The following is a 19,756-nucleotide window of genomic DNA, read 5'->3' as shown; positions in this document are numbered from 1 at the left end:
CTTGCTGCGTATGATTTTAACTGAGGGGGGGTGCATTTCTTCTATTCAGTTATTGCATTTAATATCCCACCTCTTTCTCCAAGGAGCTCGAGGTGGCACTAGCATTCTTTCTCCACCCCAACCCTCCAAACCCTCATTCAATCGCAGGTCAGGCTGAAGGACGCATCAACTCCTACTCCGCCATTTCCCCACCCTTGAAATAAAAAACCACGCGGGCGCCGGCGCCTCTGCCGGTCACGTGCCACTCCGCCCAGAGAAAGGGAGACTCCTCCCACCCCGCGTGAGTGGCGTGAAAGGGAGGCGCGGCGATGACGCGCGTTGATACAACCCGGCGTCATCGCCGCGCGCCACCCGCGGAAATGGTTGCTATGGGTTTAACGGCTGTGGCGGCGCGAGGGAGCCGAGCTCGGCCGTTACGGCCTCTGTTGAGCACCGGTCTCCGGGCTCTTTCGGTGTCGGCTGCCCGGGCGCGGCCTCGCGGGCTGGTCTACGAGCAGCATGGGGAGCCGGCTCAGGTCCTAAAGTAAGGGAGGGAAATGTTTGGGCTGGGCCGGGCGTCCGCTTTGCCATGGAGACAGCAGGTGCGGTGGGAAGAAGCCACGTCCACACAGCCCAACGGCGCTATAGACGTCTGCTTGGAGTGAAAAAGCCCCGCTGTGTTCCGTAGGGTTAGTGGGGGGCTGCGTTATATAGCTCAGGGCGTCCTGGGTTTGCAGCCTCAGAATGGGCAAGAATTAAGCTGGTGGGGCGGGAAACCACTACCGTACCAGTGCATCGCCCGGGCTGGGGGAGGCTGTACCTGTTGAATTTCTGCCTTTCACGTAGGTATGACATGGCATGATGGCAAGAAGCACCAGGGCGAGGGGAGGCAGGAAAACGGGGGCTGGAGAAAGAGAATACAGTGGTACCTCGGGTTACAGACACTTCAGGTTACAGACTCCGCTAACCCAGAAATAGTACCTCGGGTTAAGAACTTTGCTTCAGGATGAGAACAGAAATCGTGCTCTGGTGGTGCGGCGGCAGCAGGAGGCCCCATTAGCTAAAGTGGTCTTCAGGTTAAGAACAGTTTCAAGTTAAGAACGGACCTCCAGAACAAATTAAGTTCTTAACCCGAGGTACCACTGTATTTAAGTCGTAGGGGAAGAGAGAGATTACATGCTTTGGCTGTTCTCCTACCTAGTGTGTGAAGTTTATTCAAAGCTAGAGCTGTTCCTGAGTGTAGGTGCATAGTATTTCATCACCTGTAATCATTACATCATTGGAGATGGCATAAAAATAAAATGCAATTTCAGAACTTAAGCTTTTGTTCTGGTTTTGTGTGTGCATTGGAACTGGCCTCTGAGTACCAGTACATGGGAATTTTCCTTTCCTCCTTGCAATCCCTGCTGCCCTGCTCTTTTTATTTGACCTTCTCTAAGATGTAATGGCCAAGGATATAGGACCTAGCCTTGGTTTCTCCTTCTTTTGGGTAAGTGTCTGCCTTTGTGGCTGTGTTAAACTTGCAAAGCTTGATCAAGATTTCAAGACTTCCAAGAGGCCCTGAAGCTCTTGCACTGTCACAACCGTTGCCTTATATTCACATTGGCTCTATTTCCTGAAGAGCAACAGAAGTAAAACAATTCAGAGGTATCCCCAAATCCTTCAGTTCTCATGATGAGGACATGTGTGTGGAAGTTTCTTTCCACGCTTTTGCAGTTGCAGATTTGCCCATCACAAATTGCTGTTTCTGAATTGGTAAGCTAAAGACCCCGACTGACAGATATTGCAGAGTATGTAGTTCTCAGCTGCTGGGCATCAGCTCTCAGTGATAGTATGTGCAAAACATTTAAATAGTGAAATAATTGAAACAACCTTATGTAGCTTATGGTAAGATTTTACATTCTGGTCCTAGAACCTCATTCTTGAGCATCTTTTACTAGATTGTTGCAAACATTTTTACATTCTTGTTGGAGGGACGTTGAATATAGTAGCTTTGGAGATCACATCCTTTTGGAAACTGGCCACAACACTCCTGTGCTGGACATGGGGATGTGTTTGCCATACCATATATGGCTAAAACACCCAGCTGTTACAGTCCCAGTGACTATTTAAAGTTCAGGTTTTATTCTGGGGGGTTTTTGGGGTGGGGGTTGGCCTATATAAATGATTAGTCAACTACTGAAATCTTCCAAGTATGCAAGCAGGTAATGTTTGTGTTAAGTAGGTCTGACATTGAGTCTGCCTTGTGTCAGATATAATACTCAATGGAGTGACATTTCTTCCTTCTTACTTTGAAGGAAGGCAGGGATAATCAAGCCTACAAGTATAACTTTTTAGGTGGGATTAAAAAGTCAATGTCCAGCTAACTGTAGGATTTTAAATCCTTTGAGCATAGTCATAGTGAGATGAATACATCTGATTTTGAGTGAGAGCTCTTTTCTGGTTCAAAATGCATGTTTTTGCTTCTAAAGTAGTAGGTTAGACTTTGTGGCAGAGAGACAGCTTGCTCCAAACACAAAATCGTAGATCTAAAGAGGAACTTCTGATTCTGCTCTAATGATAGCTCATTTCTAATTTGAACCGGAGTTTTGAATTTCATATTTTTTTACAAGGTTATAGTATAGTATAGAAATTCTAGATCCAGTTGTAAAAAAATAAACTGCCAAATTTCTTTAGTTATCTGGAGATACGGGTTTTAACTTCTGCTGTTTAAGTTGTAATGGCTTCGAGTTCCAAAATGTAGCATAAATAGTTTTTTTAAATCAGATCATGCATCTTTGCTTTGAATATTTATGTGTTTTTATTACAACTAAAATATGTTTTAAAATATTCAGACGTCACAAGGCTGAATTGGCTGCACAGCTGAGTTCAACATGGATAATTTGACCACACAAGAAGCAGGCTTGACGTTGATGGGTCTTTAAGCCTACTTCAAGCCTACCTTGTACAGGTATCAACGGTGCAATCTAGTCCCCACAGGGAGTCATCAGGTGATTGACAGGTGAATGACCTCACCAACATGTCAAATTTGGCCCACAAGGGGCAAGGGAAGATTGAGTGAAAGGTATCAGAACTATGACTTATGTCATATTGGACTGCTGAACAGTTAAAATCAATAGAAATAAACTTTAAGAGGTACACTTGCTTAGTATGCAAGCATTCTAGATGCCTAGCAGGAAGGTATCTTACCTCCCACACATTAGTCCAAGCGGAGGAAACATGGCTGATAAGGCAATCTGAGGGGCCTAGGGTGCAACTTGGGTTGTCATCATGGGCAACCTGCAGGAAGAGATTATTAGTGGTCTGACTGGGGATGAAGAAGGCTATAAATCTATTTGGGACAATAGGTGAGGAAAAATGGTGTCAGCAGAGGCTATGAGAGAAGCAGTAGAGGCTGGAGAAAGTTGTTGGGGGATCTTGCAATGTTGATATAAAAACTTTGGAATGTGCTGCTAATGATACTTGTCCCTGTTTAGTTGTGGTAAATTGATTCTGCGCTCTCTTCCCCTGATTCCCGTGTTACTTCTTGAAAGTGCCACAGTGATATTTAATTTCTGCCCTGAAAGGAAATCAAATATGACAATTGGCCATAAAATTCCCTGCCCAGCATCTTGTAGATTAAGCAATGGATTTCTTACACAATTTACTTGATCAGTTGAAGCGAGTGACTATTATTCAGCTGAATGGCGTAATAAATTTGAGCAAATTTGGATGATTAGGTTCCTGCCATACTTTGCTGGCAATGTAGTAATTAATGGTCTGTCCGCATTTCCATTAGAACATCAATTTTTCAAGGGAGCTATAAATTTTAAAAAAAGAAATCTGGTCTGTTCAGAAATGTTGAGATCAAGGGCTCAGACTAAACTGCCTTCTCTACTGGATTTTACTGTTCCTGGTTTTTCAGCACTAGCTGCACATCTGGCATCTTATAAGATAGATTATTAACCACATGCCTTTATTCACTAAAAAAATAGTGGCCTGAGAAGTCCCTTCTTGGTCCATGAAAGAACCATGTGTGCCTGTCACAGTGCTACCTTGTGATTTATAGAGGACTATGCTATGATAGCATCACAAAATGTTCTTTATTTTCCTTTTAAAAGCAGAGGTGGCAAGCCTGTGGGATGTATTCAGTGCCCCCCCCCCCCCATTTGCCTACTTTTTAAAATTACTTTTTTTAAGATGCAGACTGCTCACGTCAGTTCCAAACTGTACTGTTGTGGTGCAGAAAGGGTTCTTATACCACCACCGCTCCAAATTTGTCCTGACAGGGATGTTACTGTGTGTCTTCTCTGTGTGCAGAGATACAGTGAGTATTGGGTAATATGTAAACCCTTCCTTGCTCTGTTACGTTCTAGCGTGCAGAGAAGTGGAAGCTAAAATAGGAGTCTGCAAGTAAAGGAGTAAGCTTTCTTTTCAGTTAATCCTGGCATTCTATGACCAGATGAATAACAGATTGCAAGACAGTTGAGGGGATGTACCCTGCTGACACGCTGAAAGCTGGCCTTCCAGAAGAATCTTCCTGTTCCGTAAGATCGTATTCTGAGGTTTTAGGTGCCCTAACTTTCAGAAGTTAAAAGAGTGGTGTCCAGGGGTAGGGCCTCTACTGTGTTGGCACTCTTAGTGTTGAATACATGCCCCCAGATAGCTGTTTGACACCTGTCTTTATATTTAAGACCCCTGTCAAACTGTGTTTCATGTTCTATTTAGGGCATTCAGTGAGTGATTCCTGCCCCTCTTATTTTTATTTAATGCAGCTGCTATTTTTTTACTGGATTTTGCTGTTTGCTGGTTCTATAGAGTATTGGACTAGATAACCCTCAGGGTCCCTTCCAACTCTGATTTGGATTCTATGATAGGATGCATCAAGAGGTGACAAGCAAGGAGGGCCCATCAGTTATTTTGGTGCTCCAGGAGATGATGCTATCTCTCCTTTCCTGGAAGGAAAAAGTCTTAGAGCTACGCTCCCCCACAGTCCCCCTCCATCACACTACTGTGTGACAGAGTAAGCAAAGTCTTTACCCTCAATGGTGTCTCTGTGTACCCTACCCATGTGCTAAACATGGAGTGCTGCTGCAAAGAAACCACTCCTATAAATCACTTTTATAAATCTTACCACTAATATAAATCCCAGATCTTCCTCTCCCCACCCCCTGTTTGGGGGCGGATAGGAGGTTGCTGTGTCTCAGTCCCTATGCAAACCTGGGGAGCTAAAAATTAGAAAACCCTAAAGGAATTTTTGCTTTATCTCTGACATAGAATGAACAAGTCTCCAGGTGAAGGTGAGCTATTGCAGTGTCTCTGAGCAATTACTACGCTAACAAAACATTGCTGTGGTGCTCACCCACTTTTTTAAAAGGGGGTGGGGCAAGGCCACCCCAAGTGTGTGACAACAGTTGAGAAGAAAGTTTGTGCGTGAATCTGCAACAAAGGGAAAATGAAGCGGGCTCTTTGTGGGAGGAAGGTGATTAAATATCATGCAGGTAAAATACACTATGAATTTTACTACAGCGCAAAGCTGCAGAGGCAGACAGAATGTAACCACTTGAGTCATGTGGATGATGGATTACTCTGTTTCAGTTAAGTCCAAACACATGAGCAATAATTCCAAACAGAGCTAAGCTATAAAGCCTCCCTAACTGCAGCACAGATGCTACTTGCGACTTGAACAAGGGCCTTGGTATTTGTACTTAAGAGTCTATACACAAATTCCCCATGACATTAATGGCTGCAAATGAGCAATTGTGTTTGTGATCGGTTGTTTTAGAACACTAGGATCAGAAGCCTCTGAAAAGAGATGTCATGCTTTCAGAGGAAACGGCTGGAACAGGTCTATTAAAACAGCCAAACCTATTTTAATTCCAACAGCTCCAGCTGTGTGTGGCTTGTATCTTTGTGGAAAAAGATTAAACAATGTTATCAGTGCTAAATCCATCAGTGATGGATAACATTGTGGCAAACATTTTACTCTGTGTCTAAGATGTACCAAACGCTGCTGTGAAAGGAAATTATTTTACAACCTAAATGCATTTTTCAGAATCTGATCCCTATGATCTTATGTGGCAACATTAACTGAATGTATATACTATTTGTTAAGATTAAGGGTTCATAGTTTGGAGTGTGCCCTGTCCCTACGCCGTATATGGGACCGTCTACATTGACCGTCATTGAGAGATGTAACAGATATATTCACACCCCAGTGGTTTATTTTATTGTAACTTCAGTACTTCTGACCTCCCCACAGTTTATTTTTATTAAGAATAATTTCCTGCCTTTTGCACTGATAGCAACCTTACAGTGGCAACAATAAAATGCCTTTCTAAACAACTGAACAGCAAAATAAAAACAGCCAGGACAACGTTATGCTGTAGGCTATATTGATTTACTCTGCAGTAGCCTGTCCTGCATTGGCTTCAAAGCAATGTGTGTTAGTAAACCGACCATAACATTTTAAAAAATGTAAGTCTGTTTATTAGAATGAACACTTGGTGCCTGACATGTTAACTCAAAAGTATGCGTAGGATTGTAGCCTTTGGTAAAAATGGGATGCATTGTCTCACTGCATTCATCCAAACATACATTTCATAGTTGTAATCTTATGCATGCTTTCTTTGAACTGTCTTATTTCTCTGCAAAAGGCAAAATCCCAAAGAGTTTTAGCAAAGGCAGGCACCAGTAAATAGGGGCTACTCCTGTTTTTTTAAAAAATGAAGTGATTATGAGAGTTCAAGCTTGGAAACCATGCCCAGACATACCCACCAGGGTATTTCATGACAACTGGAATAAATATTTGACGTATATAAGAACTAATTGTAGAACTTTGACGACACTGGCGGGACTGGAATAACTCTAACAGCAAACGGCTAATAAGTAAAGGAGATAAAATATGTGATTCCAGAATTTATTTGATACTTACCAAAGGAGTGGAGGGAAGTCTAAGGCTCGGTGGAGCTTAAAACAACTATGTAATATATGTATGATTCATGGACTGGATATGACACATGTAATTTATGTATTATATTTTGTATTTGTTTATATGTATATATAATGATAAACCAATAAAATTTCATTTTGGGGGGAAAAAAAGAAAGAAAGAAATACCCACCAGGGAGCACAAACGACTTGAGGTGAATGAAATGGGGCTTTTTTTCATCCTCTGTTTACACAGAGGTTCAACACATATTTTCAGAGACCCTCCTCTGCATGGTCAAATAATGCTAATGTCCAAGTGCTAAACATTTTTGAACATTTGTGTCTTCTGCTGTCTATTTCAAAAGCTACATTTCCATTATGTTTAACAGATTGCTGTACCTCAGATGCGGAGGGGGGAACCTGCAGTTCTCCAGATGTTGTTGCGCTACAGCTTCCATCATCTTATGACCATTGGCCATGTTGGCTGGGGATGATAGGAGTTGGGAGTCCAACAGCATCTGGAGAGCTACAGGTTCATCACCCTGTTCTAGCTGTTGAGATTCAACCTGCTTTCCAAATTGCCTTTTCAAGCATTTGTGTGTGTGTTTTTATCATGTATTTTATGGCTTTGTAGGTGAATGATCTTGGTGTGATGCGGCTGCCTTTTCAAATTGTATTAGTCTGGTTTGTGATTTGTAATGTGGTAGTGTCATTTTTGCTGTGTTTTGCTATTGTGTGATGTTCTTACTGTGAGCTGCTTTGAAAGCCCTGGGGCAGGAAAGCAGGGTTAAAAAATCTAAATATAGACAAACTTTTTGCTGATGGGTTTTTATAACACTTCAAAGCCTTTAGGCAAGTCCCTTATTGGCTGAAACTAATTTTCATTATTGTGTTGTCGAATCTAACCTTTAATTACTGAGATGCTTCGGTCTCTTTTGAGGGCAAAAGAACTGAACTTTTCCACTCTCCTCTCTGGGGTAGCAGCAGAATTGCTGACAGATGGACCAATTCATTGGGATGTAGTGTTTGCCTGTTTGTGTGTCATTCTTCGATTCAGGAATCTAGTGTGTTGGGCAGGTGCTTCAGTGGAGATGCAGCGAATTAATTTGGCTGCCTACCGTGTCCAAGCAGCTGGAAGTCAAGGTTTCTTTTGCAAAGGGTATAAGGTGGCCAAAGGCAGTGCAGGGATCACTAATGCCAGGTAGCACATTTTAGGTCTTCCATGTGCATTCTTTAGAAGGATGTTGGTTGCTTCCTCATCATAGCAATTTAGTGCTTCAGAGACACTGCTTCCAACAAGTCAGCTGGAATTACAACATTGACTTCATATAGCACCTGACATAACACTATTTCCCCCCATTAAAAATCTGTCAAATCCTAGACTTATGGGTGAGAGCTTAAATATGGGTTTACTCAGAAGTAAGCCCCATTCATTAAAGATGCTGCTTCTCCCTGCCACTGTCTGCTTAAAATATGCTCCTGATTATTCCTTGGCAACTGGTGCCTTTTAAACTTGGCGCTAAATGCAAGCCCTGCTGGGGTTGATTCCGCTCAGTAGCTGTGAATTGGAGCGCCCAAGTGACATCAATCTCTGCCAGAAGTGGAGCTTGAAGACAGCATCAATCAGCTGATCTGCATTGACTTCAAGCTCTGCTTGGATTGGTTGGTATCTTCCTTTGCAGCACAACTTGAGCTCAAAGAAAAATGGATCGCCTGACATCATGGTGATGCCACCAGATTGATGAGTGGGTAGCTGTGTCCATCTGTCAAAATGGCCCTCAAAGGGTGGGTGAGCTCATGATTTAGCCTGCCAGCCAGATCCTGTTTCCCATCCCAGAATTAGCACAGTATCCTAAATAGCGCTTTGCTAGTGTTATAGGGTGGTGCTGCAAATGCATTTTAAACAGAAACAAATGGCATAAGATAAAATAGAATACAGAAAATACTAGAATGCAACAGGTTGGGAAAATCACTCAGTTTTCAGAAAATCTCAATGAATGAATGATACCCATTGGTCACATATAAAACTGGTTAGGAACCCACAAAGGGTCCACAACTGCTCTTGCAGAAGGATGCTAACAGAAGGTTTGAATGGTACTTAAACAAGTTCTCTTTTGGATGAGAGGTTGAACCTGATGGATGAATACTTTAAAGACAGATTAAAATCCATCAAAATGCTTAAGAATCACATGGGTGAGAAAGAGCCTTAAGCATAATATTGCATTTTTGTCTGCCTTTCCTTCCAGCCTAAAGGAGATAGATCTGGCAGAGCTGGGGGATTCTGGAGTCAATGTGAAAATGATTGCAGCCCCTATCAATCCATCTGACATCAATATGATTCAAGGTAACCTTGGCTTGCATGCAGACAGTTTCATTCTTGCTCCCCATATCATTTCTTCATATAATGCTGTCAGATGGTAATAAGGCAAAATAGATTGTCTAAATTTAATGATATACCCTGTGGAATATACCACAGGGGTTACATGGCCAACTTTCCTTCTATCCTTTCTATCTATGAAAACAATGTTTTCTAAGGGCCATGTCTGTCACTGTGTGCCATGCAAGTTATTAATGTTGTCTAAATACTTGGAATGATTTGGCCACCAAATACATATAGGCAGCAAAGCTCCATAAAGTGCATAAATATTCATATGTGCTTTTCAGTAGTGATGCTATCCACTTAATACTGAAGAGCAAAAGCAAGACGTAGCAGGAAGAGATGTTCTCCTTACTCCTCAACTTTGCAGATTCTCTCCCAGCATGCTCCCTCCCAGATTGGCTCTGACTGGTTTAGGCAGTAGCATATTCTAGAAGGCAGCAATTGCCATTCAGCTGTTTCAGCTTCCGCTCCCTGTTCAGCAGCAACAAATGAAAATGATTGTGTAGGAATTGGCCCTTGTGCCTCTGGCATGGGGTGAAGGTCCCCTATGTGTTGTGTTTAGGAGTGCATGGAGGATATGAAGGTGCCAGAACATCCAAAGCAGGTGTGTGAAACCTGTAAACCCCACGCCCTCCAAATCCTCCAAACATTGGACTACAACTTCCATCATTCCTGACCACTGGCAATGCTGAATGGGACTGATGGAAGTTAAAGAAACCAATGACAGCTGGGAGGCAGCTGGAACCCCATCCCTGAACTAGGGAGCTGGGAGAAGGATGCAACTTCATTCACAGAGACAGAGAGTGAGTGTTCCAACTGCTGCTGTGACAGATTTACCACTTTTCGTTTACTTAAATTGTAAATTGTCTTTTAGTTTATGTTCATTGTTAACCACCTTGGAAACTATTTTGTTTGGAAGATGGGTGTTTCAGTCATAAGTAACGAATGCTCATATGCCTGTCACATGCTGGCATCTTGTTTCTGAATATGAAGAAAAAATGAAGCAAGTCTGAATATTGGCTTATTCCCAATAACTGCTTGGATGTTTAATGGTATAGTTGTCATCTTGCAGGGACGTATGCTACTCTGCCTGACTTGCCTGCAGTTGGTGGGAATGAAGGAGTTGGACAAGTGATTGAAGTTGGGAGTCGTGTGACTTCTCTGAAGCCAGGTGATTTGGTTATCCCAGCTGATGCAGGACTTGGTGAGCTTGAATAACTTTTTTAAAACAATTAACTAAGGAAAAATTGGCTCTGCAGCTAGATAAGAGAAAGGAAACATATTCATCAAGGGCCATAACCCGTCTGATAGTCTGATTCCCCAGTTTAAAGAAAGATGCCCTCTTTTACTGTACATCTACAAAGACATGCACTTGAAAATCTCTGATGAAGATACAGTAGCACCCACCTGCTTTCATCAATCAACTTACAATTTATGCCTAAGTGGGCAGAGTTTGCAGCATTTGGTGGATAGCCAAAAATTAATTATGTGACCTTCAGCAATAGTGCTTGTATTTTCTCCTCATGGGACAAAGAGAAACTTCTGAAGTCAGGGATTAATAAAATGGGGGGCGGTGTTTTAAAAGTTGTGCACTGCAATGGCCATTGCCTGCTTTATAGATACCCATAGTATGTTTACCTCTTAAACAACAACGGAAAATCAGGAGGTCCAATCAGTTCTTTTATCATACCTACTTAGGCCTGAAAAAAGAACAGCCCTGATGTTCTTCCAAGAAAATACTTGTGACCCAGCAACAGGCAAAAACTCAATTTATTTTCTTCTTTGCCCTTAGGCATGTCAGTAAACATTTTGAAACCACTAGCTTGCAGGAATTGAGCTATTCATAATTTTTGACCTATTTCTTGAACTGGAAGCTTCTAACTTAAGCTGCTTGTTTCTAGCTGCACTCTTTGCCCAAGCTGGACTTTTTTCTTTAATCCTTCAAATCAGGAACATGGCGAACAGAGGCAATATTTGGTGAGGAGACCCTGCTGAAAATTCCTCCTGATATCCCATTAACGTGCGCTGCCACTTTAAGTGTCAACCCCTGCACAGCTTATCGGATGTTGTCAGACTTTGAGGTCTTGAAGCCAGGTGTGTACTGACAATGTGTTTTGTAGTATTTGTACATCATGAGCAACTTTACCAACTGGACATCATGCCCTGCTTTGGGGCTACACAGAGGCATCTGGTTGACCATTGGAGAAACCACTGGCCCTTTTGTTATAATCCAGCGGGTCTGTACTTGAGTTATAAGATGTATCACTAGACTCTCTAGCAAGGATGCAGGGAGGAATAGAGGTGAGGGATGAGCAAAAGAACTCTAACTTGCCTTGCTCATCTTAATTACCTTTTAGTCTGGACAGCATAATCATGTCGACAGGTATTCTCAATTATTGCTCCTTCATCATGAATTTCATCCCCTGGGAGAATTTCCAAAGTTCAAGTCTGAGCCTGTTCGAGAAGCAGCATAAGATGAATTTTTGTTCTGTTTTTCCCAACTGACTTTATGTGGCCAGAAACAAGGAGGGGGAAGAGTGAAACTCGGGCAGTGGAATAATTGCAACTGAGGCTGTATGGTTCTTGTTGTGCTTTCATTCCTAGGCCACCTCTGCCTTGCCACTCAGATTTTTGTGTTCATTCATATTTCATTATCATCCCTTCTTCCTCCACCACCAAACACTCTGTCTTCTCTGTTTTGTTTTGTTTTGTTTTGTTTCATTTATTATCATCCAGTAGTGATTTAGCACAGACATTGATACCAGAAACTATAGCTGCTGATGGAAATAACAAGATTTTAGCAGTGGTCAACCATTTTATCATTTCTATAGCTAACTCTTCAAATTAGGACTGAAAGGGGTGATGGGTTCCTACTAAGAACAGCATGGATTGTGGCTTCTCAGAATCTGTTGCATTTATGTCCTGCTTGTGGGCTTCCCATAGACCACTGTGAGCAGAATGATGGACTAGAGAAGCATTTGGTCTGACCCAGCAGGGTTGCTCTTGTGTTTTATATTCTGTAACAGACAAGAATGAAAATTAGCAAACCTCCACCAAAGGAAATGAAAGGGAATCTTAAACAGAGATGCATCTGTTTGTCTGCAGGAGATTCAGTCATCCAAAATGCAGCCAATAGTGGAGTGGGGCAGGCCGTCATCCAGATCGCAGCAGCCAAGGGGTTCAAAACAATAAATGTGGTCAGAGATAGGTGAGTGTACAGTGAAACTGCTCATTCTGCATATCTTTTCTATTTTGCTTTGGCCCAAACAGCTCCCATAGTTGCTGCTTGACTTGGCTTGGCAGGAGAGGATATTCTCTTGGTAGCAATTCCCAAAGTTAGAGTTAAGCAGGGAAATGCATTACAGTCCTGCAACATGATCATAATGTAGGTTTTTTAAAGTGTAGCATAACTTTCAGCAAGTACAGACAAAACCAGGTGCAAATTAGGAGTTCCACAATTTCTTAAAGAAAAGAAAACTTTTAAAACTGCCACAGAGACTGTTTTGGAGGGGGTGTTAACTGGAGTGGTGCCGTGTTTAGTATGTTGGACTAGGAACTAGGAGGCCAGGGTTCAAATCCCCACTCAGCCATGAAGCTAACTAAGTGATCTTGGGCCAGTCAGGATGGCTCAGTTGGTTAAAGCGTGGTGCTGATAACGCCAAGGCTGCAGGTTCAATCCCCATTAAGGGGGTTGGACTATATGATCCTCAGGGTCCCTTCCAACTCTATGATTCTATGACTTCTCTATGACTGTTTCCCAGCCTAATCTGTGTCACAGAGTGGTTGTGTTGATGAAGTGGAGAGGGAAAGGACTATATATGCCACCTTGTGCTCCTTGGAGAATAAGGTGGGATTAAATGTAACATAATAATAATTTAAAAAATAGAAGAAGGGGATTATAACCTTTCCCATCTGTGCTTCCCCCACCCCCACCCCCTTCATTGAAATCTTTATCCTCAACCACTACTCAGAAATTGCTGTTATCTTCTCTGGGGGCAAAAGACAGTCACAGTTTAAGTATGTTATCTTTGTCCTTCAATGTGGTTAATGCAGCATGAGGAGAGGGCCAAATATATGCCCTACCCCAAGAATGTAAGAAGAGCCTTGCTGGATCAGGGCAGTCAGGCCCATCTAATCTAAGGGAAGTGTTCTCTTCTCACAATAGCTAGCCAGATGTCTATGGAAAGCCACAAACAGGACATGAGCACAATAGCGCATTACCACTAGTATTCTCTACAACTAGTATTCTGATGCTGGAGGTTGTATGTATCCATCATGTTTTATCTTCCATGATTTTGCCTAATCCCTTTTGAAAGCTGTAGAAATTAGCTGCCATCAGTACATCTTGTGGTATCAGGTTCCATAGTTTAACTATTTACAATATTTCCTCTTCCCTGTTCTGAATCTCCCACCATTCAACTTCATGGGATGCTCCCAATGAGTTAGATGAGAGAAGAACAACTCCTTAGCCACTAACTGTACACTAGGCATCATTTTATACATCTGCTTCACCACTTCCCAGCTTTCCCACCTCTTCACTGCTTCACATGCAGTGTTGCATTAACCTATGGGTGTCTGAGTTTAGTTAATAATAATAATTGCTATTAACTACTATATTATTATTATTTAAAGAAGCGTTTAATTGACTACATTTCTTCCAAACCCTCCCTTGTGTCTAGTCAATGAAAAGTCGGCATGTGGATGTCTGATTAAAAGGGATTTATTTTGGAGAAGAGTAGAGAAATGGAAGTGGCATGGCTGATGGCTCCCACATTATGGTTTCTGGATTATAATCTACTTAGGTGTCTGAGCAATTGGCAAGTGGTTCCCTCAGCAACGTATTCTGAGGAAGCTGCTTCAGTGACTGACTGCAGGAAGAACAGCAGAAGCTTTTCCCTTTCTCACTAAATGAGGACTTGGGTTCACATGATGGCGAGTACAAGAAGATGTTCTCCCTCACTACTGTGCAGCATGGCATGGTAAACAGTGGGTCTTAACATTAACTAGATTCCTTTTTCATTTGCCCTTCCTTCCCAGACCCAATCTCCAGGAGCTTGTAGACAGACTGAAGTCCCTTGGAGCAGACCATGTCGTCACAGAGGAGATGCTGAGAAAACCGGAAGTAAAAGAGCTGTTTAAGGTATAAGTGAAAACCAGATTTCTGGGGGACAGAGATGGCAAAGGAAAACTGGATTGCCGCAGTGAATCACTACTGATTTTTTTAAAATAAATTTTTATTAAATTTTGCACAAATATCTCCAATCAAACAATTTCCCAAATAACAATTTTCAACTTTTGGACTTCCCTCAGCTTCTCTGACAATCATCCGTATTTAAATTTTTGTCTACGCATTCCTCAAATTTAGTATCACCTTTTAAAAAATACCTTTATAGCCTTATTTGCATTCTTGCAATATTCCTTATTTTTTCACGAAGCTTCTTTAAAACCCACTAGCGTTGTTTGCTCATCACATACACTCTTCAAATACTCTGAAAAATTTTTCCAGTCCTCAATGAACTTGTGATCTCGTTGATATCTAATTTTCCCAGTTAACTTTTCCAGTTCTGCATAATCCGATAGCTTCATTCTCCATTCCTCCAGAGCCGGTAGTTCTTCCTGCTTCCATTTTTGGGCCATTAATATTCTCACTGCTGTTATTGCATACTGAAAAAGTTTACAGTCCGTGAATCACTACTGATTGATAATAAACGAAACAAAACAGACAGAGAAGACAGAGTGTTCGCTGGTGGTGGAGTGGAAGATAATGAAATATGAACAAAGAAAAAAATCTGAGTGGCAAGGCAGAGGTGGCTTAGGACTGACACCACAACGAAAACCATACAGCCTCAGTTGCAATTATTCCCCTTAAAACTGAAGTCAGATTTTCTGCATTCCTTTCTGTTTCTCCTCCTGTCTGCCCAGAAGCTGCCTCCTCGTATTATGGGCCAAACCATGAATCTTTTGAAAAATTCAACTCAGTTGCATCCTAGAGATAAAAGATTCCAGCTCATAGGAGTCTTAATTATAGTTGTATTGAATGACACAAAATGAGCCAGGATCAGGTGTATGTGTCTCTTTGTGAGAATCCCTTCTGAAAGGTTGACATCTTGGAGCTAATGCAGCAAACACATGCGGTGAGGGGGGAGGCAGTAAAAGAAGGAGCTTATTTTCTGTACAATCTCTTGTTCTCCAGAAAATCCCTAGGCCCATATTAGCTTTGAATGGCGTTGGAGGGAAAAGTGCCACTGAGTTGCTGCGTCACCTGCAGTAAGTTCAGCTATTTGTTGGGGGTGCATTTTAAGTGTTTACTAAATGCCTTTGTCTTACTTGTTTTTAACTGCTTGTATATTTCATATTTTAAACATTTTAAATATTTGCATTGTGAACTGCTCTGGGATAAATATTTAAATAAATGTATTTAAATAGTATTGCTTGTGGCTGGAATCCTCTAGTTCACAGTGCAGATTTACAAAATCCTCTCTTGGGTGTCTGCACTCATGTTTCTTGAAGAAACCAGATTGTGGGTGAATTGAAAGTCTTTATTCCTAATGTGAAAAAGGAGAGTTTTCCCAAGGATATGAGATTCCAGCTCCCAGCAGTCTTAATTGTAGTTATATTGATCATTATCACAGAGGTTCAGCATAGGTAACATTTAAGAGAGAAATTAAGATGCATTAAAAGACATAGAATACCTTACTTGTTGAGCTAGTAACTTTCAAATGCCTGTCAGTGCTAAAGAGTCTCTCCTGCCGAATCTTGAGCCTGCTTGAGTTTCATGTTCTGAGGGAATAAAGTTCTAAATCTGTATCTTCCATGAGAGACACCTATGCCCAGTAGCTGTTTGAACACGGATCATGGAAGGACTGAAACCTACTCTTGAGCAAAATTAGCTGTCATCATGACTGGACACAGGAAGGGGGTTGGTATCCTAGTTGGGACCCCACTAGTTTGGGGCTTTATTGATCAAAGCTGGCTTGTGTTCCATAATTTAGTGTAGCCGCTTGAAATTACCTTGAAGGCCTGCCAGGTTCGGCAGACGCACTGCCAGGAGCTACCCTATTATTTAAAGGCAGACAATTGCCCAGGGCCACAAACCTGCAGATGTTCTTTCTGAAAAGGAACAGATCTCTCTTAGTCATAGACTTTAGGCAATAGACAGGGTGGATTCTGAATGCCAGTTGCAGGAAATTACAGGTGAGGAGAGTGCTGCTGTGCTCAGGTTCTGTTTGCAGGCTTCCCATGGGCATCTGGTTGGCCACTGTGAGAAGAGCAGGATGCTGGACTAGGTGACCCTTTGACCTGATCCAGCAGGCTGTTCTGAAAGGGCCCCTATGCACTTACCCTAACTCACCTTCCCAATTTTTTGCTTGATCTAAATTTCTCAGGAAAAGGAATGGCATTCTGGTACTTGTGCAGTACTGTTTACTGTGAACTATTGGGCTGTGCTGCTTACAAATTAATCCTGGTAAAATTAGCCAGATATCCAGGAGTTGAGAGAAGCTGGTCAACAAAGTAGACTTGAGTGCCAAAGTAAGAGGATATGCTTGTTGTCTGGAAATGGAAAAGCCCGGCCATTTAATCTTCTAATCTCACTGCTAATTCTTCCTATAGGCACAAAGGGACCATGGTTACCTATGGTGGAATGTCAAAGCAGCCTATAACAGCCCCTGTGGTGAGTAGCCATGAGGTTTCTGTGGTTTACTTACTTTTTTTCTGCACATTTCCATACGTTAAGGGGCAATAGCTTATTCCTATTGTGTTTCTCCTTGCAACGAGTCATCTCTTTCCTTGGCAGAGTGCCATATTCTTCGCATCTATGGGGCAAAACCATTCTCATGCCAGGTCATGTTGTCCTCCAAAATGTCCTCCAAAAGAAAATATATTGCAGGGCTTTCATAATCTGTCTGCTTTTTTGCAGAGTGCACTGATCTTTAAGGATGTGAAACTTCGTGGCTTTTGGATGACCCAGTGGAAGCGGGACAATGCACAGAGTAAGTGATGGTAATGTGCAATGGTGAAATAGGGTTTGGAAGAAAAGAGCAGGGTGATGTGTGGTCCTGTATATTGATGAGAGAGAACTCTGCCTGAGACCCTGGAGAACCCCTTATCGTCAGAGGCATTAGCTGACCAGCTGGTTTCTGTGTATCTCTGCTATCCAGCTTTAGTGTTGGAATCTCTGATCTGTAGTAAAATGAATGTAAATGTGTAGTTGCATGTTATACCAGTAGTATGCTGTAGATAATTTGCTCTGCCCCCTGAGCCGCTCTTTGGCATCTTAGCCCACCTCACAGGCACCTCACCTCACCTCTCCACCTGACTCCAATTGCTCCAATTGCTGAACATCAAGCTCTAGTTTAAACAACGAAAGAAACCACTCCTGTTCTATCCAGCGCACAAAAGAGGTATCCTGAACTGTGTTAGAACAGAACATAAGAAGAGCCTGCTGGATCAGCCCAATGGCCCATCTAGTCCAGCATCATTTTCTCCCAGTAGCAAAACAGACGCCTATGGAACTTGCAAGCAGGATCTGAAGGCAAGGGCCCTCTCCCCTTCTGTGGTTTCCAGCGACTAGTATTCAGATGCATTACGGCCTCCAGCTCAAGTTGGAATTTCAGTATCTCTGCCCTGAACAACATCCATGTGTTGTTTGTGTCGCTTTTGACTTCCCTACTTCTAAACAATCAAAATCTGCTTATTAGTAGCAGTAGATTTATTAGCATCATTGCCTTTTTTCATTCTCATGCCAGGACTTGTTCAATGTAAGCTCAGTTGTTTTTGAGAACGTTTTAATATATACTCTGCTTTGTTTCCTGTACACAGACAAAGAGAAACTGAGGGGAATGATTGAAGATCTATGTGATCTCATTCGTAAGGGTCAGCTCACAGCTCCAGCCTGCCAAGAAGTCCCACTGATAGACTACCAAGCTGCTTTGGAGTCTTCCATGAAGCCCTATGTATCAGCTAAACAGATCCTTGTTATGTGAAGCCGGTCTGATAGGGAAATTTGTACACAGCCTGTTCGGATGGAGGTCAGGCCCAGCTGGTTTGAGGGCTCCCAAGACTAGAGAACTGAACTTTTTCAAAGCTCCATGCCCTGCAGCTTGGCAGAGGGGGAACTGTGGGGGGCAAATGGCCCAGACTATCCAGTAATAGTGGTGGTGGGAGCTCTTGTTTCTATATGACTAGGAAACACTGGTTTCATGGCAGAAGGTGGGGTGGAGGATGACCTAGGGGGACTTTCCCTCAGTGTACCCTGATCTAGAGTTTCAGTGAAGGAACTGTAGAAAAGCTGCTGTGTGCTCAAATGTCTTCCTCCTATAGCACACTTTTTGCTGGCTTTTCTGCACTTCAGCTCTGCTTCTGATCAATTGCATTTTCTAGGATCAGGTGCTACTGCATAATTAGGTATTTGGCCTTCTTTAGATGGAGAACAGCTTTTGAATTATGGACAGCGAAACCTGACCATTTCCTAAAAATCTTTCTTTTGTTTCTTTTCCACTTGTAACACTTCCTGTGTTTGTCCTTGTCTTAAGTAGCAATGTGCTCCCACCATTCAAAATCAGGCATAAAAGTGATTGTACATTAGTGGCGTAGTTTCATATGGGAAGACAGATCTGGTCAAGACTTCAGGAAAAGTGAGGCTTGCCTACTAGCCCTCTTAATGTCTAGTGCGTTCTAATTCACATTGTTTGGTCCATTAGCTATGGGCAACATGAGCTGTATCCAGCCTACCAAGGCTTTTCCCCTGGAGTTACCACTTACTTTCCGAGAGCGTTGATGTGTCAGATGCAGCCTGCAGTCCTCAAGTGTCATCCTCCTAATCTGTATATAACGCATAGAAAGACTAGTTTAAAATTGGTTATTTATATCAAGACTGTTGTAACTGAAATGAAGGCAAATTGTATTTGATTGCAAACCTGTTCTTGCAGAACCGTGTAATGACCGTTGAAATGCCAATGATTTTCGTTTCCAATAAAATTCTCTAGCTCTGATCAGTGATGAGATTTTTGCTGGAGCTTAGTAATAGGCTATGGCACTCTTGAAGCTGTTCAGTCACGTAGTGTTGCTATATCAGCCTCTGGGGTATTTCATGGTATTGCTTTAATAGCTTATATGGTGCTTTCATGCATTAGACTTGGGCAGTGTAGAAGCTTGTATGTTTATACGCATTAGCACACACACATATAAGCATAAAATGAGAACGGCTGTGCTGGGCTTTGATGAAAGTTATCAGTGCATGGACTAATTATGATGAGAAAGTATATCAGGCCCACAGAGATTGGAGATAAAACAATAGAAATGTTTTAAGCCCAGAGAGAAATTGTGTGATAGCCCTGGCAAAATCAGTCAATATTTCTTTTAATTCTAGAATATGAATTGATTTTCTAAGTGTTGGTGATACCATGAACTTGAAGAATTTGGGGTTTCAAAAGCGTTGTTTTTAGGGATCATTTTGAACATTTTGATTGCCCCTTTCCAGCTCTACAA

General features: G+C 42.2%; 1 protein-coding gene across 3 annotated transcripts; it reads left to right on the top strand.

The window, feature by feature from the left end:
- The first annotated feature begins 295 nt into the window (after positions 1 to 295).
- Positions 296 to 19,260, top strand: MECR (mitochondrial trans-2-enoyl-CoA reductase). 3 transcript variants are annotated; one of them, XM_083455721.1, is made up of 10 exons: positions 296 to 523; positions 9,135 to 9,232; positions 10,341 to 10,472; positions 11,219 to 11,362; positions 12,374 to 12,476; positions 14,306 to 14,408; positions 15,462 to 15,535; positions 16,880 to 16,940; positions 17,187 to 17,259; positions 18,089 to 19,260. In XM_083455721.1, the coding sequence occupies exons 1-10, from the start codon at positions 309 to 311 to the stop codon at positions 18,250 to 18,252; spliced, it is 1,167 nt and encodes a 388-aa protein (XP_083311847.1). In that variant the 5' UTR covers positions 296 to 308; the 3' UTR covers positions 18,253 to 19,260. The 3 variants fall into 3 exon arrangements, with proteins under 3 accessions (XP_083311847.1, XP_083311848.1, XP_083311849.1); XM_083455722.1 differs by lacking the exon at positions 296 to 523 and adding an exon at positions 572 to 821; XM_083455723.1 differs by lacking the exon at positions 296 to 523 and adding an exon at positions 2,951 to 2,969.
- The last annotated feature ends 496 nt before the right edge of the window (positions 19,261 to 19,756 follow it).

The sequence above is a fragment of the Podarcis tiliguerta genome, assembly GCF_965153285.1.
Source record: "Podarcis tiliguerta genome assembly, chromosome: 8".
NCBI lineage: Eukaryota > Metazoa > Chordata > Lepidosauria > Squamata > Lacertidae > Podarcis > Podarcis tiliguerta.
This window is presented reverse-complemented; position numbering and strand designations above follow the sequence as displayed.